Source organism: Crassostrea angulata, chromosome 7, assembly GCF_025612915.1.
Source record: "Crassostrea angulata isolate pt1a10 chromosome 7, ASM2561291v2, whole genome shotgun sequence".
Lineage (NCBI taxonomy): Eukaryota > Metazoa > Mollusca > Bivalvia > Ostreida > Ostreidae > Magallana > Magallana angulata.
Genome location: NC_069117.1, coordinates 56,454,724 through 56,482,302, shown reverse-complemented (window position 1 = coordinate 56,482,302; position 27,579 = coordinate 56,454,724). Strand labels below are relative to the sequence as shown.

General features: G+C 34.4%; 1 protein-coding gene across 1 annotated transcript; it reads left to right on the top strand.

The window, feature by feature from the left end:
• The first annotated feature begins 3,007 nt into the window (after positions 1–3,007).
• On the top strand, positions 3,008–26,749 carry LOC128192627 (uncharacterized). The gene is made up of 13 exons (XM_052865461.1): positions 3,008–3,112; positions 12,890–12,972; positions 13,512–13,662; positions 15,543–15,691; positions 16,037–16,137; positions 16,324–16,467; positions 16,690–19,539; positions 19,730–19,971; positions 20,122–20,293; positions 20,399–24,961; positions 25,054–25,091; positions 25,186–25,463; positions 25,624–26,749. Exons 2-13 carry the CDS (start codon positions 12,909–12,911, stop codon positions 25,653–25,655), a joined length of 8,784 nt encoding a protein of 2,927 aa, XP_052721421.1. The 5' UTR covers positions 3,008–3,112; positions 12,890–12,908; the 3' UTR covers positions 25,656–26,749.
• The last annotated feature ends 830 nt before the right edge of the window (positions 26,750–27,579 follow it).

The following is a 27,579-nucleotide window of genomic DNA, read 5'->3' as shown; positions in this document are numbered from 1 at the left end:
TTATGTAACTATATATTTAGCTGTTTAGGCATGCCTCATGAGAAATGGACATACCCTGTTTAGTGACACAATTTTATTCATGTTTTCCATACAGGCACATAGCATCGGGAGGGGGGGTTGGGTTGCCCCCCCCCCCCCCCAACTACTTGTCGTAGCAAAGACTTTTAAAATTTACATATGAAAAAAAGTGAAATATCAAGGAGTCCCCCCCCCCCACCTTTTTTGAGACCAAATTGAAGTATATATGTACTATATGTACGCTATCCCCCCCACCCACCCACCGCCAACACGTAATAAGATTTTCATGACTTTGGGAATTTGCCTTTTTGTCACAAGATTTTTTGGATGAGCCCCCCCCCCCCCAGTTTAAAAAAAACTATGCTACGTTCCTGCCATAGCTATTTCCCAGAGACCATCTTTGCTAGCCAACGGTTTATACCAAAGTATAAATACCTAGGTATTCATATCACAGTTTCAGGAACTTTCTCCTTAGCTAATATTTATTGCCTTAATTTGTATTTCCTATTCAAATATCGGTTTTTTTTATTTTTCAATCATATGATAAACTATTTCAAATTTGTATGTGCATTTGTATCTTGACATATTTATGTATGGTGTTTAACATACATATATAGAAGACACTATATTGAATGTATGGAAACATCCATAATTATACATATATATATACATATATACTATTTAATTGTTCATGTCTGTCATAGTTCTTTTAATCATCCAGCTCTTTCCCTCTTGTATATGTTTATTGAATGTTTTATGTTCATTGGATGTTGTATGTCAACAGTCTTCATGTTGTCCCTTGAGGGCCCTTAATTGGTTAATAAAGAAATTGAAATTGAAATTGAATTGAATATACAAAAGGAACTGCATGATAGCTTATTTCAAACTACGGAAAGATTTCCTTCGCCTAAACCCCGGAATATCCACTGGTTTAATGTCTTTGACCACACTATATATATATATAAAGCCTATATTACTTTACGATTCTGAAATATGGAGAATATTCAAAGTCAATAATGATATATTTACATCTACAGACGGAGAGAATGATTTCCTCTACTTCTCAATAAGGAAACTTATAGTTAATTTATAGCCCCATAGAAACAACGAGGCTAAAACTTACACGCCCCGCGTTTATCGATTGGTCGAAACCTACAGTGACTTCACAAAATAATCATGATGGTGTCAGACTCTAACTCCCACAGGAGACGATTTGGCTGATTCTTTTAGCTAACATACTGTTGTGAATTAACAGTAATTTAGTGAATTTTTAAATTACTTATTTTTTTTTACAATCAGTCTATTAGTTTGTTACAAGATAGATGTAAATAGAACCATTTTAACAATAGCTTGGACTTTGGGTAGTTGTGTCAAACAGCAATGTGACGTAGGCCTGTCTATTTCATTGCTAGCCACTCAGCAACGTCTTTTTGAAATCCACAGGTGCTTGAGGACCCCCCCCCCCCCCACTTCCACCCCAGTAGACCCCCGGGACTTTATTCATTTTTCAAAAAATTAAATTATCCTTTTATGACATATTTCATTTTCCAAAACCAAGGTGAATCTGCTCCGATCTACAGTAAGGAGGATGGTCATGGGCTAGAGTTAATTATCTTTGGAGTTAATTATCTTTGAGTAACTCACAGTGACATTTTTCACCTAGCGGTTTACTTATTCAATTACTCTAATATCACTGTGCGTCATTTTCTCATTTTTCATAAAAAAAATTTTAAACAATATTTATATAAAATAGTTTCAATCTATAAAGGCAAGGTTGACGGTTCTTTAGTGTCACTCGGATTTATATCAAGTACTAATAACCCTAATACCGGACACAGTCATACCTGCCTTTTTCTGTTACAGGCTTCAAATTGTATTTATATAGGTTCACGCGACACATTTCGATTTCAAAGAAGGTAAGTTTTATAAAATACAGAGTGAAAGATGCCTTCTAAAAGTACAATTATGTAATCAACCCTTTCAATGTTACTTTTTAAATGTAAAACTGCATAATATAAAATTATTTAGATTAAAAATAAGCAAGACATTGGTCCTAATAATCAAACAGCTACAAATGAGCAATAAAACGTTACTTCAATCTTTGATTACGCCTTCTACGAATACATATAAGACACGAACGATTGAATTGAAGAACAGTTGCCATTAAATAAAATCGTCTAAATAAACTTTGAATTTCAATATCTTCTTATTACTATGGTGGCATATCTCTGCCCCTTGTGTGCAAGTTATTTTTCTATCAAATATGTTGTCATGCAAGATAAATATGTTGACATGCAAGATTATTATGTCAACATGCAACTGACATAACTATGTTGACATGCAAGAAGAAAAAGAAAAAAGAAAAAAAAGAGGCAGTTTAAACCCTAACTGTATAATCATGATACTACTCTGAAGTCCGCAAATCTAGAGCCCATCAAAATAAACAGGAAAGACCAATATTTACATTATCCAGTGTCTTTGTCTGTGATAACACTACGTATCGATTTTGTACTATATAACCCATAATACAAATGACGCCAAATTGAGGCACCAGCGGGGTTTGCTTATTTATATTTAAAGATTTAATCGTACGATGGCCTAAAATTATATAAGTAATACGGAATCATTCTTTGAATATTATGAAGTGATATTTTCGGTCGGGGCGTGATCAAATCTATCATAAAGCCCTTCGGGCTTTATTGGATTTGATCACACCCCGACCAAAATTATCACCTCATAATACTCAAAGAATGATTCCTTATTCCTTATGTGATTTAAATTAATTAAAATCAAATATGGTACACACGAACGGGTCCACTGAATTATAAAACAAAGCTTAACTTTGTTAACACCCGTTTTGATTTAAAAAAAAACAACAACACCCCAAATCAAAACAACCTGTGACGTACACTCATAAAAATCGACCCCATTTGTCGATCGATACTGCGCGCAACAGGATATGATTGTTGGAATGCGGCGTCGCAGGGTTTATAAAAACCACGTGACACAAACTTCCGCTGCAAACGGACGAAGCGCAGGAATGGACGAAAAAGTGGAACTTCATGCATGGGGATAAAGATTGTTGTGGTGTACAGTAAGTGTCAATGTCGGTTGTTAAATGCATGTAGAACTTAGATGTGATACCGTGAACTCGAGTTTGCCAGCGCTAGCTGTGTGTAAATCGAGAATCGTATCACAAGTCTACCTGCATGCGTAGCTAATCATTATATAAGCATAAATTATTGCGCAAAATAGATAATGTACAAGTTACATACAAGTTCATCAATGTAAATAATCACATCAGCGAAAATCGATGTACATCTGATTTTAACGGGACACAAATCTTGGAAGTTTGTGAATCATCAGTGGTTATATAAAATCGATTGAGGTGAAGGTGAAATCAACTGAACTGACTGATTTATTTATAGTAATAAGGATCAGACTGTGGTCATGGTTATGATCACGAATTCGTCAGGTGATCTCATAAAGAGAAGTCTGTTGTGAAAACACATTCTCAAATAATTTCACAAAAAGACATGCACACTGACAAAAGAAGGGCTCATCGACCAAATTATTTGAGCAATCAGGAGTTCGTATGTAGACACATGATTTATATACATGTAGCGGACATTCATAACTTGTAGTAAATTTTGTTATTAAAAATATCAGACATGTAGCGATATATTTTTGTTTGATTTTTTCTTTTTGAAAAAAAAATGCTAGGAGTTTCTGTGATATTAGTTGTTAAAAGTATTTTTATTTACTCTTCATTGAAATAAAATTAAATCTTCCCTGAAAAATTTACATTTCCTGATTCAACTTATGACAGTACATAGGCGTCGGAACCGGGGGGGCTAGGGGGGGCTTAGCCCCCCCACTTTTTTTGCAAAGTTATACCTAACCATTAGAAACATAGCATGATAGAGGGTTCAGCCCCCCCCCCACTTTTATCGCAGGAAAGACTATTGTTCCTAAATTTACCTTGAAAGATTGAGAGGTTAGATTCAGAAGCATACTAACCCCCCCCCCCCCCGGATTAGGAATTTCATGATTTTGAGAATAAAAAAATTTGGTAAGTAAATTTTTTTTTTTGGAAGTATAGGTATACGAAAGGAAACTACATAAATCTAAACATAGTATTTGGTGAACACAATTTTGATTTAATAAGGAATTCGATACAATTGGAATGGTAAAAAATTTGGACAAACTGAGGTAAGTCAATTGGGCGATTTCTGAATTATAAGAAAACAACTACATGTAATGACTGCATGACCGCCGTGTAATGTTTTACAGTTGCATTTCTTTTGTATCATAATCGATGTATTTGACTTCCTCTATTCAAAAGTCGCAGAGAAACAAAACTCGAACTTGCACGAAACAAAACTAGGGGATGGGATGGGGTTGGGGGATGTATAAACAGCAGAATAACGATTATGTTAACCTTAATTGTAGATAACAGTTTATTCTTTTTGAAATAATAGGTCAGTTAATGAATAAAGTTTCACATTCTGTAAAAGTTTTAAAATGCGAACTTTATGAGCGCAGTAATGTGTATTTTATATTTGACATACTGATAACAATCATTTGCAACTGCAAGTCATACTCAGTCTAATACAGTTTGACGATTTTTAAACTACAAATATCAACAATTAAGTAAAGATATTAAATATATCTACATGTATGTCTTTCCACTTCTAGTTAAAAACCGCTTGATTTCTTTGTTTTTTATTTTTTTTCCCTAATTTTATCGGGATGATGTTTATGTTATTAGATTTATCCAAACAATTAAAACTTTATGTAATTGGTTGTTAAAAGTTATGGTACCAAATGACCATTTGTCTTTAAACTCCCAGAACTTGCAGAGTTATTGCCCTTTGAGTAGGAAATACTTGTTATCGCTGCTCCTCTGAAACCGACCAGGAACTTTAGTAGTTACTGATGTCTGAAGTTAACTTAAAGGGTGTAGCAGTTATTGCCCCTGAAAGTATTAAAATTTCAATAAAACACTTCCAAATATTTTACTAATCGTCGTAGAGACTTTGAATGGGAGCGTTTACTTTGGCCGTTCAAAATGACAAAGGTCAGAGGTAAAGGTCATTTGAAATTCTGTGAATTAATGAGTTTTCATATCTCTTTTGGTTGTAAAGAAAAACTTTTCATGGCTGTTTTTAGGGCGTCTTACGACATTTCAAAATATAGCCCATCAGCCCCCACCTTAAAATAGTTGCATAATTATTGCCCCTATTGTATGAACTGCTTGACATCGCTACTCCTCTGGATAAAGACTAAGAACTTTTACCAAAGTCTTAAATTTATTTAGAGAAATCTCCAGTCTATTCACACTGAAAGGATGTGAGGCTCTCTTGTAGCAGTTATTGTCCCTAAAAATATTTACTTTTTGATAAAACACTTCCGACCTTTTTAATACCCGTCCTGGAGAATTTAGACCACTTGTGTTGGATTCTTCTAATTTTCCCGACCAAAATGACATAGCGGTCAAAGGTCAGAGTCATTTGAAAATCCTTGAGTTATTGGTTTTTCATATCTCTATTGTTTTAGGTGGCAAAGAAAAAAAATTTCATGGATGTAGTAGGACTTCCTAAGACATGAAATGTAGCTCTTAAGCCCCAACTTAAAATAGAGTTATCGCACCTACTATATCGCTACTTCTCAGAGACCATAAGAGATAGAGACTTGAAACTTTAGCAATTGTCTTGACTTTAGTTTACTTTAAGGACCTTTCAATCTATTAATATGGATCCGATGACTTCTTTGAGTAGTTATTGTCCTGAAAGTTTCTTAACTTCGTTAAAACGCTTTCAGTGTTTGAACCATGCATTGTAGAGACATTGGACTACTACAAAATGAAGAGTTGACTTTGGCCAATCAAAATGACATAAAGGTCATCAAATATCAAGGTCAAATATTAATTTTTTTTAAAAAAATCATACTACAACTGTACTAGTCAATCTTTTAACATTATTTAATTCAGGGAAGGCATGGAAAGCGTTTTACAGATCTGTTGAAACAGAAATAAAAAAAAAAATAATTAGGTGTAAAGACTAATTGTTCTCGAACAATTAGTCTACTAGTTTTCATTTGTAATTTATATCGTAGTTTACAATGGTGAAATGAGGAGTAAATTTTTTAAAACTAATTTTCAATATAAAATCTCCTCCAACGCATCTTCAATGCAAGATCGGATATTAGTATTTTATTGTTAACTACGTATCTCAAATATGAAATTATCTTTATCATTGAGATGGCGCAATGGTCCATTTGATCAATCGTTGAAAAAAAAAAACAATTTTGAAACAACAGTAAAAATAACAACATTTAGTTGTTATTATTATTATTTAGAAAACACGAAGAAAATAAAAAAAATATTATTGACCCAAGTTTGGTGGTATCGAACCCTCAACCTAATAAGCCAAGTTTTAAAAAGTTGCCTAAGGTCTGCTGCTCTAAGGTTCCACTAAGCCATTTCAGATACAAATAGTTTTATTTAAATTCTATGTTTATATTTGGTCACGAATTTACGAACTAGTATTATTTTTATATAATATTTCTAATGTATTGTGGGACTTCACTCCAAGTTTTTGTTGATTAAGGTATTTTTCCGTTCGACCGATTTTAGAATATGACAAAAATATGGAGTACAGACCCACACTGAATATTAAAAATTAAAGTTTTCAAAATGACACTATTTTTACTTGGTTTAGTATCTTATTTATCCAAATATAGGCTTTTTATCCGCCATATTTCACCCATCTTTTTTGGTGAATTCGGTGCCCTAATTGTTTATAAACTCAACTTATAAATCGTAAACTGTGGGTTTATTTGACTGTAAACAACAATAATTTACAGTCTTAAAACTAAATATTTAAATCCACTAAACATTGTATCTATATTTTCAAGAAAATCGATTGTGATTCATAGCCCTATTGGAACTGATGGCTGAAATCAACACAATCCAATTCTAACCAGTTCATCGATTGATCGAAACTTTTAGCATCACGAAAATGACACCAGACTCAGAAGAAACCGCTGTTTCTCTTATTTTATGCTCTGATGTACATTAACAATAATTTAGTTACTTTTACTTACTGTTTGATTTATTTAATGATTTATTGAATTAAAACAAAATGCTTTATTTGATGATTCATGCGGGTTAAGAATGTAGCAACCAGTAAAGAAATATTAACATGATCCGTCAACGCGTATGATTTTTTTCTGCAATGCCTGCTACCTTCATTAGACACCAGCATGAATCTCCAAAGAAAGCATGTTATTGTTCGCATACCAGCGGTGGTATTAAAGGAATAAGGAATGATTCCTTGACTGTTCAGAGTGAAACCGTGTGCTTATTATGGAATTACTGAACTATAGATCAGAGTGAAACCTTGTGCTTATTATGGAATTAATAAACTATAGATCAGAGTGAAACCTTGTGCATATTATGGAATTACTGAACTATAGATCAGAGTGAAACCTTGTGCTTATTATGGAATTACTGAACTATAGATCAGAGTGAATCCGTGTGCCTATTATGGAATTACTGAACTATAGAAAAGAAATACTGTAGATTCCTAATTAAACGCGAGGAAATAATTTCCGCGTAAAATCGCTAGAAGCAACCCTCGCGAATTTTAAAATCTCGTTTTATTTTTCAAACAGTTTTGAACTATATGAAATTATAACCAAAATTATAACCGCGATTTTATATTCTCACGATTTGATATCAAACTCCGGAATTAAGTACTCGCGTAAAATAAGGAATTCACAGTAAACTATAAACTACTGTGTACAATTCATCACTGTGAAAGTATATATTATTAGCTCATGTTCTTTAATTTGGCAAACCATGCATATTTTATGTATGGTTAGTTTATTTGGTAAATAATACAGCCGTTTTTCTTGTCATTTTAAAAATAATTTATCAGTAAAATCATGTAAAAACTGTGTTTACTAAACAAAAAGAATTTATAAAAGTTGAAAAGTGTTAACTTTATTTTGCCCCTTATAAAGATTAGTTAATTAATTTTCATAAAATGTTTTATCTGATAATAATAAGCTTGGTTCTCTTTGTTTACTTATGTGAGGCATGTGCTTTGTATTTTTTGTGTGATCCAACATAGAATTTTTTAATATACCTCAAAATTTCCATCTTTAAAAGACAGGAATTCAGTGGGTATAATGTAATTATTTGTAAAAAAAAAAAAAAACAAAACAAAAACTCAACATAGATATGTTGGGTAAAAAAATAAACCATTTTTTTCCTATTTAACAGGATTATTTACTTTTGAACACCTTAATTTGTCAAACGTTCGGGTTTTCATGTTAGATAATCATATAAATTATGTTTTAATCGTGTAAAAATTCGACATTTGGTAAATCATGGGTTTTTGCATCATCATCATCAACATGCATGTCTCTTTGTAAAGTAGCTCTGACGATTTTAGTTATTGTATTTCTTTGTGATTATTGTATGCTGTAATTTTCTTTTTTGTTTAGAACAAAATAATGATGATCAATAATTCATTAAATATGCATTTTTCATTTTTAGTTGTAATAATTGTATATTTTAAAAAAAGGACAACTACTTTTATTGATTATTATTCATTTTTTAATTGATGCACTATTCAAATTTAAAACCTTTCTCGCGCTCATTATAAAATTGCTATATTATTATTATATGAATGTATACAAAAAGAAAATTTGCCTAAATTTTTTGTACATGACATTCGAAGCTTTATGTAAAAAAAGAAGTACATGATACTCTTAAGGTTCAAGCTTTTCTCCGTTTCCTGTAAATTAAGTTGCTGAGTCGTAACGATCGCACTTTGTTCACGGCCTGCGATTGGTCAAGAACTTTTCGACATGTATCAAAGCAAATTAGTTGCCGACCTTTCCAACCGAATTTACAAGAGACGATGATTAAAATTAAGGTTGTAAAAGAGGCTATATGTTACCAAATCGGTCACTCCGGGCTCAATACGTTCGGACTGAAATAAGCTGATATTTGTAACAAGAGTGAATCATAATTGAATTTATGGCTAATAAACTTGTAACGCATTTATTTGTAAATAGAACAACAAAAGGCTGAATTTCGTGAATTATTATAAATCCGACTATTGATACACCAGAAATCACGTTAGCGAGGTTCAGTAAGGTCGTCATTACTTTACCTCTACGGAATAATAAAATTGCTTTTTACCATCGAAATCAAAACTACGGAGCAACAAAATGTCTTATCAATCTTGTCGATATCACGACCACTACGGTTCAGAATATCATTAAAACAGACAGGATTGAATTGTGTTGTGTCGATTAGTTTTGATAGATCTGCGGGTTAGCAGCCTTTCTACGTTTTCTTACGGTACAGAACGTCAGACGAATCTTGAGCCAGCGGCCGTGATGACAAATCGAGACGGTGTGACAGTTGCTATTCTCGTGTAATTATGCAATAACGATGTAAAGTTTAACGTTGACTTGGCGCAATGCAGCTTCAGTTCTTTTCAACCTTATCCAACCTCATGTTTGTTAATTAAAGGCCGGGGTCGACCTAGATTTTCTGCCACCTGGTAGACAATTAAGCCTAAAAAAATTTAATGTCTATTGATAACTGTCGTAGTAGCTACTTCCATACCAAAAATTAGAATTTTTATTCATGAACAATGCAATTAATTTGAAAATATTCTCTCTGAAGTGAAAGCTGCAGAGAAAATTGAATTTCCCATTCATTTTGTGATTGGCTGCTATTTATACCTGGGACCCGGCCTTTAAGCCTTACGACTTGTAGTTAAATTATTATGGAAGTATATACAAACAAATGTTGTTGACTTACCAAAAATAGAATAGTAAAATTTGAACATTTTGAAAAAACACATTTGATATTTAATGAAACTAAAGCAGTGAATAATTCAATCACAGTGAAATACAGTTACTTATTACTACTTCTGGCAGACTTGGAAATAACGTTAGTTCGTTAAAAATTTTCCATTTTCCCCTTCTTTATTTTGGAATTTTTCTTGTCATTGAGATCTGTGTGCATGTTTTAGAAAGTAAGGTTTGTCTCTGTCTAATGGTGTAAATCACGCTCACCAACCGATATGCCACTTGCTCATGCAGTCTCTGTGCATGCGTGAAAAATGAGAAAAAAATACGATATTTAGAAATATTTACATTTTCCAGTGCCTTTGCCTGTGATAACACTACGTATCGATTTTGTACTATATAACTCATAACTTCAAACGACGTACAATTTTACGGCCAGCGGGGTTTGCTAATTTATATTTAAATATTCGTACAATGGCTTAAAATTATATGAATATAAGTAATAAGGAATCATTTTTTGAGTATTATGAGGTGATATTATCGGTCGGGACTTGATCAAATCTATCATTAAGCCCTTCGGACTTTATTGGATTTGATCACGCCCCAACCGAAATTATCACCTTATAATACTCAAAGAATGATTCTACGAAAGCCCATTGAGCTCATTTTCGTACGTGAAAAAAATATTTTTTTCGCAAATAAACGCGAAACTTTCGCGAATGAACCCGTAATTTTCGCGAATAAACGCGAAACATTCGCGATATAACGCATAACTTTCGCGAATAAACGCGAAATTTTCGCGAATAAACGCGTTTGTTTCGCAAATAAACGCGTTACTTTCGCGAATAAACGCGAAATTTTCGCGAATAAACGCGTAACAATCGCGATATAACGCGTTACTTTCGCGATTAAACGCGAAACTTAAATATAAATATTGTTATTTCATAGAAAAACCCCTATGAAGAATAATTACTGAAAACAAATATATTAATTTCAATAAAACATAATAATATTACATAAAGATGTAAATGAATTAGATTTAACCTTATACAAATTAACATAAATTCAAACGTAGGAAATCTTTAAAATCTAAGTACTGATTTTCAAAGGACATAATGCATCGCGCTTCTCACATTCTAATGGGCGCTGTATTATTGTAAATGAGGCAGCAACATATTTTAATTATAACAATTTTGATTCGAATTAAACGTTTTATTAAGTATCATTTTAGAATTTAAAGGATATCATTGTTTAAAACACTATAATATATGTTATATCGCTGCGACATAACTTAACGTCTAGTTCAATATCAGAAAGATAAGTCAAGCTGTGAATTGAAATTTTCAAGCTTTTGTTCATATCTAGATGACGTAAATTCGTCCTCCAAATTTATCACATATGTCATTTGAAAATTAATACTAAGATTTTAAAGGATTCCGACGGTTGAATTTATATCAATTTTATAGGAAAAAGATCATCAGTGAATGCCTGTTCGAACACAGGGTCGGCGAACAACTGAAAATCGTAATATGATGCTCAAACTTATTATCTACTTTGGACATATAACATATTAAAATGTTATAAAGTTTTATCAGATTTATTAATATCTATATGCAAAAAAGAAAATTTTGTCTTCATAAATCAACGTAACACGGATATTATAATAATAATAATGAATAATAAGTATTTTATGATATAAAACTTAAAATGTGTTTGTTTTCAATCGTTTTTCTTCTTAAGGGTTCTGTATGAAATGACCATATTTATATAATGGTTTCGCGTTAATTCGCGAAAGTAACGCGTTTATTCGCGAAACTAACGCGTTATATCGCGAAAGTTTTGCGTTTATTCGCGAAATTTACGCGTTATATCGCGAAAGTTTGGCGTTTATTCGCGAAAAAAAATATTTTGTTTACCTACGAAAATGAGCTAATTGGGCTTTCGTATGATTTCTTATTCCTTAAGTAAATAAATAATAATTGTTTGGCCCAACACATTAATATCGTAATTTAAGAATTAAAAAAAAAAAAATCAGCGGTTTATGCGCAACCATAGCTCTGTTATTATACGAGTGAAGATATTTTGAATGTATCATTTAACATTGAATCTTATTGGCTTTTATTTCAACCATATGTGTACGTCATATGTGATACCGTCAACAATACTTTATAGCATCGACAACTAAGACGTAGTGCATACAAATAATCTCCCCTCTAATGTCGAACAAGAAATCATTTCAAAAAGGCTTAACAACGAGATAGATATGGTGATGGGGAAATAATAATTTTCACAGATAAATCTGTTCAAATTGAATTGATATATCACTTATTGTATTTTGTAACCTAAAATTTTTAAAAGAATAATAAACGATTTTGCTGAAAAAGACAATCCCTGATTGGGTTATTTTGTTAAATGGCTGTGCAAATGACGTTTTAGATTTGAATTTGTTCACTCTTAACACATATTTTAAGAAGGCTTCGTAACTATTGATAGTTCGGATTCTTGCCAGCTTTAATATTTAAGTAGCTATAAGAGATACTTTTTTTTACACCGGTCGTTGAATTATTTTTTTTTGGTACTTTTGGTGTTGACTTTGCGCTGTTTCTCGATCGATCAAAACTAGAACTGCGTTGTGAGTACTGAGTAACGTTCTGATCGATAATAATGATCATATACGTATTTTATTTTTCAACATTTTTCCTAATAATTGATAAAATGATTCAGAGATAGATGTAAATATGAAAAGTAAAATATTTTCTTTGGTGTTTTATACGGGCTACAAAGGTAGTGTTGATCGGCCATGCTTTTTAATTTACCATTAACGACATATATTGTTTAACGACCTCTTGTTTATAATAAGAAAATGTTTTTAAACTGTACATGTTGTGTTTTCGTGGATCAATCATGTTTATTATCATTGATTTAAAAACAAAATAAAGGGGGTGTGCCTTGAGTAAAAATAAAATCCCCTCCTTAAACTGCAAACAACAATGCAATGTTATGGTTGAAAATTATACCTTTTTCTTTGTTTCAGGAGACGTTGACCGGATACGATGTCGGACACACACGGGAAGTCTGTCCCCGCCTTACCCAAGATCAAAAGGCAGAGCAATAAAGGTAAGTACTTCGTCTGTCAGCTACTTACCACGAGCGAGCGGCGAAACTAGTACAGGTAGATATCTGCATCACGCAAAAGGCCGTGTAAATCACTGATCAACAGCAATATCTATTAAATCATATATTATAGCTGTAATGATACGCGATAAAAATACTCTCAAAAAATGACAAATAATTTATCAGTGAGAGGTTTATAAAAACATATTGAGATATTAGTGTTATTTTGTTAACATTTTTGTTAGTTTATGTGGATACTCAGTATGTCATGAAGTAGTGAGCATTGCAGAAAAGTACAATACTATAGTATTATATATACTATAGTTTTTCCTAATCCACTTTATGATGTGATGTAGTTAATTTCTTATTCTTGGATCGTTGTACAGAGAATTCTTTAATTCTTCTATATTAGGATTGTTAATTATTACTATTAATAATCATTTGCAACTATGATGTCAGTTTGATAGCTAGTGCTCTCGATGTAGATAGTTTGCATTAACGTCAACATAAGATCCAAATCAAAATCTCTGTTTTATTTGTAGGGGGTTTGCGCAATGTAGAAAGTAACAGCAGAGATGCACAGGAAGTGAAATTGACAATAGAGCGGTCCAACCTGGACCGAACATATCAATCCCCATGGACTCCCCGAACTATACAGATGGTGGTCAACAAAGGACAGGAGGCCCAGTACAGGTAATTAGTTCTACACGCATAAAAAGGTAAATGAATATCACTACATTCAGAAAGATTTTTATCAGTAAAGGTAAAATACAGGAAGGGATAAGAAAGAAAACTCTACATCAGGCTTGGGGCGAATTACATTGTAAAGTAATGCATTACATTACCATTACTTCATGAATTTGGGCATTAAATTACCATTACCATTACTTGATTTTTTGAAGTAATGCATTACATTACCATTACATGAGTAAAGTAATGCATTACCATTACCATTACTTTTTTTTTTAAAGTAAAGCTAATAAAGTGTTCTTGCAAATGTTTCAAATATACAACACTCTTTAACATATCTACAGCTTCATGCTCAGTATCAGGTTCAAATTCAATGAATAAACAAGAGTCATTCTTTATTTGCTCAATATATAATCATATTGTGGCAATATGAACAACATATTATATAAGTAAAATGATATTTATAAACATTTGGCATGATTCAATATCAGATATGAAATAGAGACACAGGATAACATTTGCGTAACAAAAAACAATTTATGAAATAATGTTGCGGTTTTTAAAAAGCTAAATATAGATATATCCCCAGATGAAACAAATCTTTATGATTTGGGACACTTAATTTTATTAATTTATAAACTTATGATTTTTCCCAGTTATATTTCTTAATATATTTTAATCGTATTTCTTTTTCGGAGGACACTTTAAGACAAAAGATTGCTGTTGCACTTTATGATCGAAGTTTCAGAGTGTTCATCTTTTAAATGCATCCATCTTCCGGGCTATACTAAATAAATGTTTTGCAGGAGCAGTCAAAGCTTTGACTGGAAATACTGTTTGACGATCTTTATCTTAGGATAAATTAAGTGCAATAATAGTTTAAATACATAAATCTTGTATTTTCTATCAGTCCAAACTAATGTACAGTGTAATTAATATACAAGAGAGAGAGAGAGAGAGAGAGAGAGAAAATAAGTAAGATTATTTTCAAATGGGTTATAATATTGGAAGTGATATTGATTTTCATCATGGATGGACAGTGCATTCATTTTGCTTTTAAAGGTGCATGTCTGTCTCCTATTCTATTGTGACATAGCGAAGGGAAGGGGATTGGGGTGTTTAGCACTTCTTATAACAATAGATTGTTTTGATACTTAGATTATCCTGGGGGCATAGTGTGTTGTTGACACATTTCTTATTGAAGTGCAAACTAATTGGAGTAAATTGTTTAAATGATTAAAAACTCTTAATAACAACACTCTTAAAAATGTTATGAAATTGTGCTGTTATCTTTAGTAATAAAAACAATTCAAAAAACAACACTCTTAAAAATGTTATGAAATTGTGCTGTTATCTTTAGTAATAAAAACAATTCAAAAATGAATTTTAAAAAACCTTTTTCAATAAAACATGTACAATTAAAACATTGTTTTTCTTAATTAGAATTATTTCTTTCTTCTTTAAAAATAAATTTAATCAAATTCAATTTCAACTATTCATTTATTCATCACATTTTTTTAAAGTGAACATGCATAAATATGCATAGTAATGCAAAGTAATGCCATGTAATGCCAGCATTACACTAGATTTTGGAAAGTAATGCATTACATTAGCATTACTTGTAATGCTAAAATTGTGGCATTACACATTACTAGCATTACTTTGAAAATATGTAATGCATTGCAATGCATTACCATTACATTTAGCATTACCCCAAGCCTGCTCTACATGCAATAAACTTCCAAAAAGCAACAACAACAATAAAAAATCCCCAATGAATAACACATTGACCTTAAGATATCACCCAAACAATGATTCGTTGAGCATCCAATTTTCTTATATTTGCGTTGTTAAATCAATATACAAATTCATATGCATGATAGAGAGAAGAAAACGGCCATGAAAGAAGAGGGCCGCCCTGCTCGGGAGGTCCAGGATCACTTTGCCTTTATATTGGTGAAGGATCCGTCCGTCATGACCAAAATATCACAGGAGGGCGTCAAGACCAAGCCCATAGCCTTCAACGCGCTAGGTAAGAAATACTCCTTGTTTGGGCAAATAGGCAAAATTGAGTGCAACACGTGTTGATGAGGTTTTTTTTATCTTTCTATTAAAGAAATTTGCGGATTTTTCAGATATAGATTTCTCTCACAACTCAAATAGTCATGACTCTATATAATTGTGAAAGTTATAAAAAAGTTGTAAAAAGAAAAGTTATAAAATTCTGTAATAAAGAAATAATTCTGTGTTGCGGTCAAAAGCGTTTAAGCTTTGCTACTACGAATAATCGAAATAATACTTCTTATGTTATGAGATATGAATTTCTCATGAAACCTATCTCACCTTACCATCCTATCTCACTTACCTTTTATTTTAGGAAACAGCAAACTCGGGATTTATGTTTGTAAGCATGCAGACGTCCAGCTGAAGCTTGCGGAGTCTTGGAAGGTTAATGAATGTCACCTTATTGTGTGCAAGGTAAGATATGCATGTTGTGTGTTGCTATCGACAAACCATGCAAATTGCGCTCTATTGAAATATTTTGTTGTGTTCTGAAGTTTTTGCTTTACATATGCCATATATTAAAGCATAGCCTGTTTATTAAGAATTTTACAACAAATGCATCACTAAAATAACTGGTACAGCAACACGTGCGTATTACAGGTTATGTACGGAAAATGCAAGATGGTGACTGCTCAGAGCCAGACGGGTGCGGCCATGGAGCCCACCCCAAACTTCGACTGCCACATGTCTCAGGAGAAACCCAACCCTAATGACCCCTTCAACATGCAAATAACAAAATCAATGGTGATATTTTAGATATACCTAAAATACTAGTCCCACAGATTGTGTAAAATATTTTGAAATGTGCAGTTACAAATCAGAATGTACCGACCATAAAGACTTTATAACGATCAAGTAATTATAAGTTTATTGATAATAGTCATTATATACATGCATGTTATGTAATGATGTATACATGTAATGTACATTTATTACATTTTTAAATGATTTTAATTTTTGCAATAGGTGTTCTTGTACGAATACAACGAGGACTATGAGACAGTTGATAGACCAAGGCACTGTGTTCCCTACGCTTTTGTAGTATATAACAAATCTAAAGACGCAAAATCAAGTGGTGATACCAAACCAATGCAGTGGACATCAAAACCCAAACCTCAGACAATATCCCGTCAGCCATCAAGTGGAAATGAGGCTATCCGGAAGTCGAATAGAGAAGCATTTGAGAAAAGGGTTGCTGGATTATACCAAGCTCCACAATTCCCTCACCTGTATATTCCACCAGTGGAGAGTTGGATGCCTGCAAAGACTGGACTACTTCCGTTACCTTCACGGCCGCCGGGCTACAGCGTCATGCAGACCAGGCAAGATCCTAGGATTAGATCTACAAATCTAGTCAATACTGACACAGCACCTTCAGGGGAAGTGTCAAACCAAACCAAAGCTGAACCTTTTGGAGAAGTTTCAACACAAGGCAAATCTGAGTCAATGCCAGAGCTATTAGACAAAGACGAACTACCCAAACCAAAAGAACAAACTTCACATACAAGAAATATTATTCCAAGCAACAATGAATCTGGTCAGACCAAAGAAGACAATGAGATGGACATTGTTCCCTACAGTCCTGGTATAAACCACGGAGAACTAGATGAGTCATTTTCTGATAGTATTCCTACACCAGAGAGAGAACTGGAGGAAAGTATCATTAAAGCTTCATTCAGAAAAGACGAAAAAACCAGTGAACAAAGTGCCGAAAAAGAAGAGGTTAATCTTGCAATGCTGAATGCAAACTCTGAACAGCTTGAAGCTGTTGTGAAACATTTGGAGGCAGTATTAAAGAAAAAGCAAGAAGAGATGTTGAAGGAACCCACTCAACAACCCAACAAATATGAAATCCATCAACAGAGTGAACAATTGACTCAGTTAGAAGACACTGATGAAAGAATTATCCCAACCAAAGACAGCTTCATTGTTAATGAAATGGGCGACATCGATGAACGGATGAGACCAAATGTGCATGTGCCAAATGATTCATGGAACAGCAACTTTGAAAATGCATTTGGATTTGATCCAAGGCAAATTCCATATCAAAAGTCTTCAGTAAATGTGCCAGCAATCCAGGGAAGTAATATTTCTGGTGATGTTATAAAAGAGGTTCCTATGGATATAGATTCAGACAGTGAGAGTAATTCTTTGAAAGAGGCTAGTTCAATAGAAACAAATACAGACTCATCACTGATTGAAAAGCAAGGAAAAAAGGTATCATTGTCAGATTATAAAGCCAGAAAAAAGCATAGTTCTCCCATAAGGGCGAGAATTGATGCCATGAAACAGAGTTCTGAAACCACCAATGATAGAAGTGTTCAAAGTAGAGAAACTGTTTCTCAAATTCATCAGAAAGTTAATGTATCCTACTCTCAGTATTTGACAGAGGACCAAGCAAAGTCGTTCCAAATACCATTTCAACTTGATCGCAAGAAATATTCAGAGGGACATTTACAGTCTCCAGTGAACTTTACAGAAGCTACATCTAGTGTACAGAAGAACAGTGTTTCAAACGTTTCTACCGTTTCTGGGTTTTCCTCTCAAAATTTACCAAATCTTGTGTCAAGCAATTCAATGAAATCTCCCACTACTGGTCTTTCCCCTAGATCTGCTGGGAGTTCTCATATTGAAGGTTTCTTCCAAAAGTCACCCGTCAGTCTTTCACCTGGTACACCAACGAACCAACCGATTGGAAGTATTTTACAAAAAGTGAATATTGACATTTCAAATATAAAGAATATCCTTCAGAACATAGCTGCATCACCAACAACATCCCCAACGGTAAGCCCCGAGAAGAATATTTGGTCTTCTGCGCATGAGGATGTCCCTTGGATACAGTTGAAAGAAACGAACCGACAGCTTTCTTATGAAGAGCAACAAGCAGAGCTTCGATACGATGCTTACAACTTGACGGCTTCTAAACCAGAGAAACCAACGGAGGACGAAGATGATGCTGATTACTCTTCACTTATTTCTAAAATAAAGAACCTTCAGCAAGAAATCGATCAAATTAAGAAGGAAGAGAAATCAAATACATCAGAATGGCCAAGTCCGCTAAAAGCGGTCAAAGAACTTGTAGATAAAAAGTTGGAAACCAATCAACCTGAACCAATACCGTTACAAAGGGGTGCAAATTTGCTTCAAGATCTCTCGTATTTCCGCGAGGAAAACACGACGAAAACGTCTGTCACACCTGAAGACCAATATGAAGTTATTGACCTAAGCAGTGATCATGTGAAAATTCCCGGTCTCGGATTTTCAGATGAAAGCAAGGATAAATCACGCGAATCTTTCTCCAGCGAAGAAAACAGAAAACCACAGAATGCAGTGCAGGACACAATAGATCTTTGTGGCGAGAATGAAAGCTCGGTTGTTCTAGAGTCACCAAGGAAAGAAATTTTGGAATTATCAGACAATGCCGATAGCGATGATAATTGTCTTGTTATATGTGATACACAACAAACCAAAGCAAGTGAGCCACGTGAAACACTGGTCACAGATAGTAAAACTAAAAATAAGTTGATACTTCCTAAAACTGAAAATGAAGAACACGTATTTTCACTTCCTGTGGCCATGTCTACTCCAACCAAAAAGTCAAGAAACAAAGAAAAACAACAGTTAGAAATAGAAAACGACATTGGATATATTTCATGCGATGGTTCCTACACAACAGAGAGCGAGATATCTCCACAAAAAACTCAACAACCACCAAAGACTGTCCAAAGAAAAGACACCGCAGAAAAAACTATATGTCCATCGCCAGTTGTACGAAGCAGCACAGAAATAGACGCGATGAGTGAACAGCAACCAAAGGTAAAAAATTGTTTGCTTGTCCTCTCTACCCTGTTAAAAAAATCCGATTTAGTTTTTTAAAGAGACTTGGGATATTTTTAGCACGTGTCCTTAAATATTGAATTGTTTAATGCTTTAACCTTTCAGAACCATTTGTTAACTTATTTAGACGACACCATTTATGACATTTTTTTATTTTATACAATCATAGGAAACCCAATCCAAATCATTTGTTTCAAGTTCAGCTGACATATCCCAAGAAACAAACTCTACAGACACTTCATTTACTGATGAAACAAAAAAGAAAGCAAATAAAGCGAAAATGAAGGCGTATCTTCTGAAGAAACAGAGAGGGATGCTTGGGTACTCTAAAAAAAGAAAGCGGAGAAGGAAGAAACATACAGACTTGGATGATCTTGTCAGTACGACCTCGTCGGATCTGGTGGATATCAGGTTGGTTTTTGTTTGTGTGAATTGGTCTGTCTTCTTAAAAGTTAACGCTTTATATCAGCAGAGGTGAATGAATTGAAAAAGATTGCAGTAGTTTCATAAACATAGGGAAAATGTTAACTTTGTTTGATAAGATACATTAACGTTTTACAGTGAATCAGTAAGTCTAGACCGGTTTTCTGCTGCACTGTCCTCCACCACGAGAACTTCCTCTCCCCTAGACAGTAAACCCAACCTACGAACTCTGCTAGCCGATTTAGGGGTGAAACATTGGTCAGATGGCCTAAAAGTGAAAGAATTGCAACCGACTGTATATTTAAAAAGGGTAAATGAATTGAATGTCGAAAAGTTATTTTATTGTATGTCTTGCATATACTTTATTGGTATATATCAGTTACTTTGCTTTAAATATTGATGGTGTATATTTCAGTGTGATGGTCCAGAAGCTGTGCCAATTAAACCAACTTTAACAAGAAATAGGCTAGAGTCGAAGTCCACCGAGCTATTGCCTGATGTTGACAGCCGCTTTCCTCAGCATAAAGATGAAAGAGTCAAAGAGTGGATAGAAGGAACGAGAAAGAAAATAAAATTGACTTTGAAAGATCCGCTGCAAACTCCACAGAATGCGTCAGAGAAACCGAGCGAAGTAGGAGGACCAGATTTGTCAGAGACGATGCACATTAAAACCGAAGTTTCTGATTCTTTGAAACCACAACAGATTAAAGATGAGCCTCATACTTTATCCTCTGGAATCAAAGTAGAACCATCTAATGCAAAACCGACCGTCGAAGTTACAGTAGATTTGAAACCTAGTCAGGGTTTGAGAAATGTTTCTCCCATAACAGTTGTTTGCTCCAAACCTCCAATGCTGATACAGAAAAGGGTTTCATCTCCTCTAATTGATTGTAAATCAAATGAAAGTAGTTTCAAACCAATAACAACAATATCGAATATACAACAACCGGCGACTGCCAAAAAGGACATTTTCACACCGAGAAGTGTTAGACTGTCGTCAACTGTTTCTTCCCCACAACAGCAACTCTCCATTCCTGTTGTTAAAGCTGTTAAGGTTCCTCAGCAAGCTGCTACAAATATAAGACCCCCACTTTCTAAAACACCTCTAACGCCAGGTCTTCCCACTGCCAACCAACCTTCAACAAACCAAGGGAGGTCAATTACCTCTGTTTGGCCTCCTAATTCAAACCCCCCTATTCCCACAATCCAACAAAGAGTGTCTGCTCCGATGGTGTCTACTCAGCAAAAGTTACCAATCCACGTTGCAAACCCACCACGGTTTCCTCCAGTTTCATCTGTGCCCTTGCTGTCTACAATGCAAACAGCAAAAGTCAGCTTGCAATCAAGTATTAAAAAAGTTCCTATTCTAGATTTACCGCAAAGACAAACAATTCCAGTGCATTCTCGTGTTCCTGCAATTACACAAAAACGTTCGACAAATTTAGTGCAAGTTCCAACAACGTATTCAAGCAGTCGAGACTTTCCTCAGCCTTTCTCATACAATTCTGCACCTTTACAACAGTTTACTACCCAGAGTGTCCAACCCCCCGTCACTCAACCGTTGTACTACACTCAGTACCATCCGATGCAGCCACAAGTACATAGTCACCAACAACCGCGCTTGCAGTCACCTCTGTATCCAAATCAACCTCATCCACAAGGAGCAAGTTTTCAGCCTCCTCACCAGGGGATTTCTCTTCAATCTGAACATCATCAAGGAATGAGTCATCTTTCGGTAAATCCTGTCCCTTCGCCACAAAATGTGCATTCTCAACCAATCCATCAGGGTGTACCTCCTTATCAGTTACATCAATTTGAACAAACGCCGGCGGCAGCTACACAAGCTATGATAAATGAGACTCCATCTTTGAAAAGGAAATCTACCGACGTAATGGATTGGTTTGCGGAAAAGTTTGTACCGAAAAAACACGTCAAAGAGAGTGGATCAAGCAGCTTTACGGAAAATTATACGGACACTGATTCCATGAGTTTACCAACATCTCATAGTCCAAATGACTCGTACACTGATATGTCGCTCTCTCCAAGTCCTCAGAAAAAGAGATCAGATTCTTTTTTAGTCTATGGATGCCAGCCGGAGGAAGCTGGCAGAAATGAATCCACTACGAAACCAAACGAGATATTTGACAAATATGAGAATGGAAAAAACAAGTCATCTGAAAGAGATGCAGTTTCAACATTTGTTGAAAACAGGCCTGCTTCAGTGGATAAAGAAAATAGATCATTAGTTCCTGGTGATTTTATTACAGCAACTAAACAGCTAGAAATTATGCAGGAAAATGTAGACGACAACTCAAAGAACAAGGAATCCACTCGCAGTTATCTTTCAGAGAAACACAATTTTGACAAACCAAAACCTGCATTTAAAAACACGTTTACGTTAATAGACGATGAAACTCATCTAAAAAAGGACATAACAGACACTCCGGCTAGTCCCGAAGACACTGTTCGAAATGTGATTTTGGAGACTCCTGCCAGCCCTGAACCAGAAACACCCGCAAGTCCCGATCATGAACACCATCCTTGTGAAGTGATTGATGTAAGCGAAAGTCCCGAGAGACACTCGGACGATAGTGACCATCTTGATATATCAATAGATGGACTTGCTCGTAAAAGAGAAATGATAAGAAAACAGCTGGATGACCTTCGGTCTAGTTCCGGGTCGCCCCGAGTGAGCAGAAAAGTTCAGTTAAAATCAGGCGCCGATTTAATAGAAATATCGGACGAGGAGTTAGAAGAAGGAGAAATAAATGAGAGAGGCACGGAAATGAAAGAAAGTCAAAAAGCCACACTGGCTACTGAAAATAGAACAGTTGCTATACATGAGAGTGATGATACGAGTGACAAAATTTTAAGCAAATACAACACAGGCTTAAGTGTTACTGTAAGAAGTAAAGATACAGATGTATGGGATTCAGCAATTATCCTATCGCAGACTGATAGCAGAAGTGTAGAGAAGCTTGCATGTGTTAACAGTGAACACGAAGTTGACAGAAAAGGACATCCAGAAAGAGAGAAGGAAAGCTACAAATTCAGTAAAAAAGATAACTATTCCAGCAGATCACATGATTATAATTCAAGACGATTTAGATCAAGAAGTAGAAGTTCAAGCAGTGAAGTAAAATACAAGTCACGCCGATACAAAATGAAAGGAAGATATAAATCACGTGAAAGAAGTCCAAGTAGTGAAAGAGGAAAAAAATCCCGTGGTCGAAGTGCAAGTCGGGAAAGGCGATATAGATCACGTGGTCGCAGTGCAAGCCGCAGTGCAAGTCGGGAAAAGCGATTTAGATCACGTGGCCGCAGTGCAAGTCGTAGTAGAAGGTACAAATCACGTGGTCGCAGTGAAAGTCGTAGTAGAAGGTACAAATCACGTGATCATAGTTCAAGTAGCGAGAGGCGTTTCCGAACACGCGATCGTAGTTCAAGCAGTGAGAGGCTTTACAGGTCACGTGGTCGTAGTTCAAGCAGTGAGAGGCTGTATAGGTCACGTGGTCGAAGCTTAGGTGGAGGCAGACGATATAGATCGCGTGATCGCAGTTTAAGCAGTGAAAAACGACACTCGTCAGAAAAACAAGTTTCCAGTATTCGTGAATGCGGCGACAAACACGCGAAGCCAAAGAGAAATGTTTATATAGAAAATAACAGGAAAGAAAGAATAAACGACGATAATGAAGTCATAATAAAGTCTGTAGAAGGCATTGCTTCCAAGACCAAAGAATATAAAGATGATGTCAACAGAATTCAAAATGAAAGAAAGAATTACACATCCAAGGTAGCCAATGCTTGGTCGGAAATTTCGATGCAGAATCCTACCAACGTTGAAGTAATAAAAGGCGAGACAGTTGGCAGAGTTGTCTCAAATAGCAGCCAAAAAGATTTCGATGTAGACAAAGAATTAAAAATATATATGGCGCAACAAAATATGAATAAAACTTCGACGAATGTAAATAGGAATGACAATGTAACAGCAGAGCAGTTTAAAGAAGTAAAACATTTTGTTCAAAAAATTCGAAACACAGCATCCTCAGAAACCTTAAGGTCATGGGCGATAAGAGAATTAAAGTTTCATTCAGAATCAGATTTCAACGAAATAGCATCAAAGATCACTGTAGATTTGAATTTAACGATTTCAGAGCTATCGAAGAATCAAAGAAAGTCGATGAAAGCGAAAATAAGGAAAGAAGTAGAAGTTGCCTTAGAAAATATGAGAATCGAACGATTGGGTGCCAATCAATCATTCCCGGCTTCTACTGCAGAGAACGTTGTTAAAGATGATAAAAATGCTTTAGAAATAAGACCATTTGAGCCTTTAAATTTCACGAAAAATCTGATAGAGAAAGAGTTGGAGATTGTAAGGGATCATCTGAAGAGACTTTGGCATCACACCCAAGAACAGATTGATGTACCGCCTGGCAACACTTCGAGTGTGCATTTGTTTTCTATTCGACAAGACATGCAACAAATAGAGACCGATCTGGTGCAGAGGGTCACAACGTACGGAGCACATTTTGGTGTTCCTAATCGACGAGTGCCAAATGAGTTACTAACAGCAGAAGAGAAAACCAGTCATTTCTCAGAAGAAAGTTTAGTTCTAGTGTTGTCGGGATACATACCATCAAAGGCTTTTCAGAAACTGCTATCACTTCGAGAAAAACTCGAGAATTCAAAGAAAGAAATGGCGGAAGCAGAATCGTCTGAAAATAAAGAACAGGTGCAAAGGTTGAAAAGTGGAATGGAGGAAATTCATAAAGCAAGAAAAGCGATGATGCTCTCCTTTACTGGACCGCTGACTAAAAAACGGCTTCAAAAAATTAAAACCAAAGCCAAGTGCTACAGAAATTGTCTGCTTTATTTTAAGAAAGAGCTCGGCGAGTTCAATGCAGAAACGCATCTTAGATACCTGATGATATCATTACAAGATTTAGATAAACACTTCAGTTTACTGACACAGTTACTGGTGAGTAACTTTCTCATAAACACATTACCTACAAATTACCTCTCTTCTGTTTGATTTTCAGTTTGTTATGATTATTGATTATTTCATTCTAGGAAGAACAAGACAAACAAAAGCAAGAAGAAATTACACAGTAAGTTTCATATTTTGCATCACTTCTTTCTATGAAACAGGTAGGAAGTTTTTGAAGAGAAACGTTTAACGTGACACAATTGTTTGATCTTTAGGGATATCCATTTAAAGAAAAGAAGAGTGATGGTTGACAAGTTCCATGACAACTTTAAACTGGTGGACAACCAGCTTAACACCATGTATGCTAAGTACCAGGACACCAACCCTCACGTGTGTGCCGCCATTACAGACGTTTCTGACAAAATCAGGCAAGCTTTGACGTTAATAGATGCAGAGAAGAACTCCAAAAACATCTCCATCAATACTGTCGCTAAGTTGGAACAGATTCTGAAATCCTGTCTATCTGGGTACGAAAATGTTAAGCAACAAATAGGTAGGCCTGTTTGAAGTATAAAGCAACTTGTGAATTAACAAATAGTTTAAAGTAAAGCAACTTGTGAATCTATATACTTTTATGTGAATATGTGTGTAAGGTAGAGAGATGGACTTTCTTCATTGATCATTTTATTCAGTCATTCCGTCTTTTCCGACAGTCGAACTGGAAGTGAGTATTCGGTCACAATGATTCCTATTACGTCATTAGCATTATGTACTGTGTCAGTGTCGATAGAAGTAAATATTTCTAATGAATGAATCTCGAAGTCCATGTTGTTCACTTCATATAGAAATCTTTTCCCTCTTTTTAAATTCGTGCTCAGCTTCATGTGCTTGTTATTTTTCGCCTTTGTAAATAGAAAACCAGTCTTTAAATTCCATGTATACAGTGAAAATCAAAGTGTGTTTATACATTTTGTCCCTGCAAAAAAAAAAACTCTCTCGTTTCAGTAATTATAACAAAAATGAATGTCTTTTTTATATACTTTTTTGCTTTTTTTGTTAACATACATTTTTATCAAGCTTTATTTATAAAATATCGTTCGGTAGAAAACTTAAATCTTTTTTCTCAATCTGATTTATTTTCTTGGATATTTGAATATTGGATATTTGAATGCATGTGTTTTTGTGTTGTCAAGACATTGTACTAGAACGACTGTCAAGCATGGACAGTTACACGTTGCTTCCTTTCTATAAACAAGATGCTGATTGAATTGATTTTCTAGTAGCTCTATTATTCCAAAGATCTTTGTGTTATGTAAAATATTTGATTGGACAAACAATTTCCTATCAAAATTTGGAGAGCAATATTAGTCCTTTATTTGTGATGGCTTATTGAATATCGTTTTATGTGACCTAGTCGTGTAAAGATAGGGATTATTCGGTGAACGAGTATGGGCATTATCGTTAACGTAACTGTGTGTGTATTATTTGCAAAGTACATGTATAATTAAACTTTAAATAAGATTTATTACATAATACATTCTAAAAGTTTACACTATGGACATTGGAAAACGAAAATTGCAATGTAGATTCTGTTGACTCACGTTATAGAGGATGAACTGTTTGTACATTAATATATCAAAACACGAAATAGACAGCTAGTAATATGTAAGCGTATAAATATGTTAATTCAATAGATATACTGCAGTTACAATGTTACTCTAATTTACCGGATTGTTTGTAGATCTTGATTGTATTTGCGTTGTGTTTCTTTGTTTTGTAGTGGCCAGTTTTATTTTTGAATGTTCTTTACATGAAAATAAAGGTTGTTCTTGCATTTGAGCAGTTGTGCTTATAATTTTATTTCAGATAAGTGGAAAATAGTAATGTGACACTATATTTGCATTATAACAATAGGCCACACCAATATAATTTCTTGTTCGTCGGACATCTAATGAAAAAAAAAGGTACGAGATGGCGAGCGATTAAATACTATTTTTTTTCTGTAGGCAAAATTTTTAGGCGGTACATAATTTATATTTTTTCTACTTGTTTCCGATTTATAAATTAAAACGAAAAATAAAGCAGAATAGAACAGAAAACAACGCAGAGTTTCCTGGATACGGGAAGCTAATAATAATATTTAATATTTGTACAGGGTTTTTTTAATACGAGTGCGCGGGGTCCAACTTACAAGAAATCCTATTGCTTTGGCAATAATAATATATGATAAACTTCACTGAATTTTTTACAACAATCTTCAATCTTTATAATGAATACTGCTTTTATTGTACCACAAATTTTTTTTTTAAGGGTATTCTTACCATAAGACAGTCCTGAAAGAGATTTAGACACAATTTGTACTCAAAATTTTTGAGGCAAGTAAAATGGTGAATCAGTAGTAAAATATCTAAGAAATTTTTTTTAACATAGAAATATTTACAGAATATATTCCTATATTAGTTTAATAAGACCAAAACCGTGCGCAACTTTTTGTGCGCAACAAATAGACAGTTTTTTGTTTGGATGGAACTGTAGCTCCAGGATACATAATAGCGAAGTATCGGTAATTGTATAGCTTTTGAGTACATGTAACATTTGATTGTAATACAGACATCCATAGTTATTTTATGACCTTTAAACACGAAAGATTGTTAGCCCCATCTTCGCTA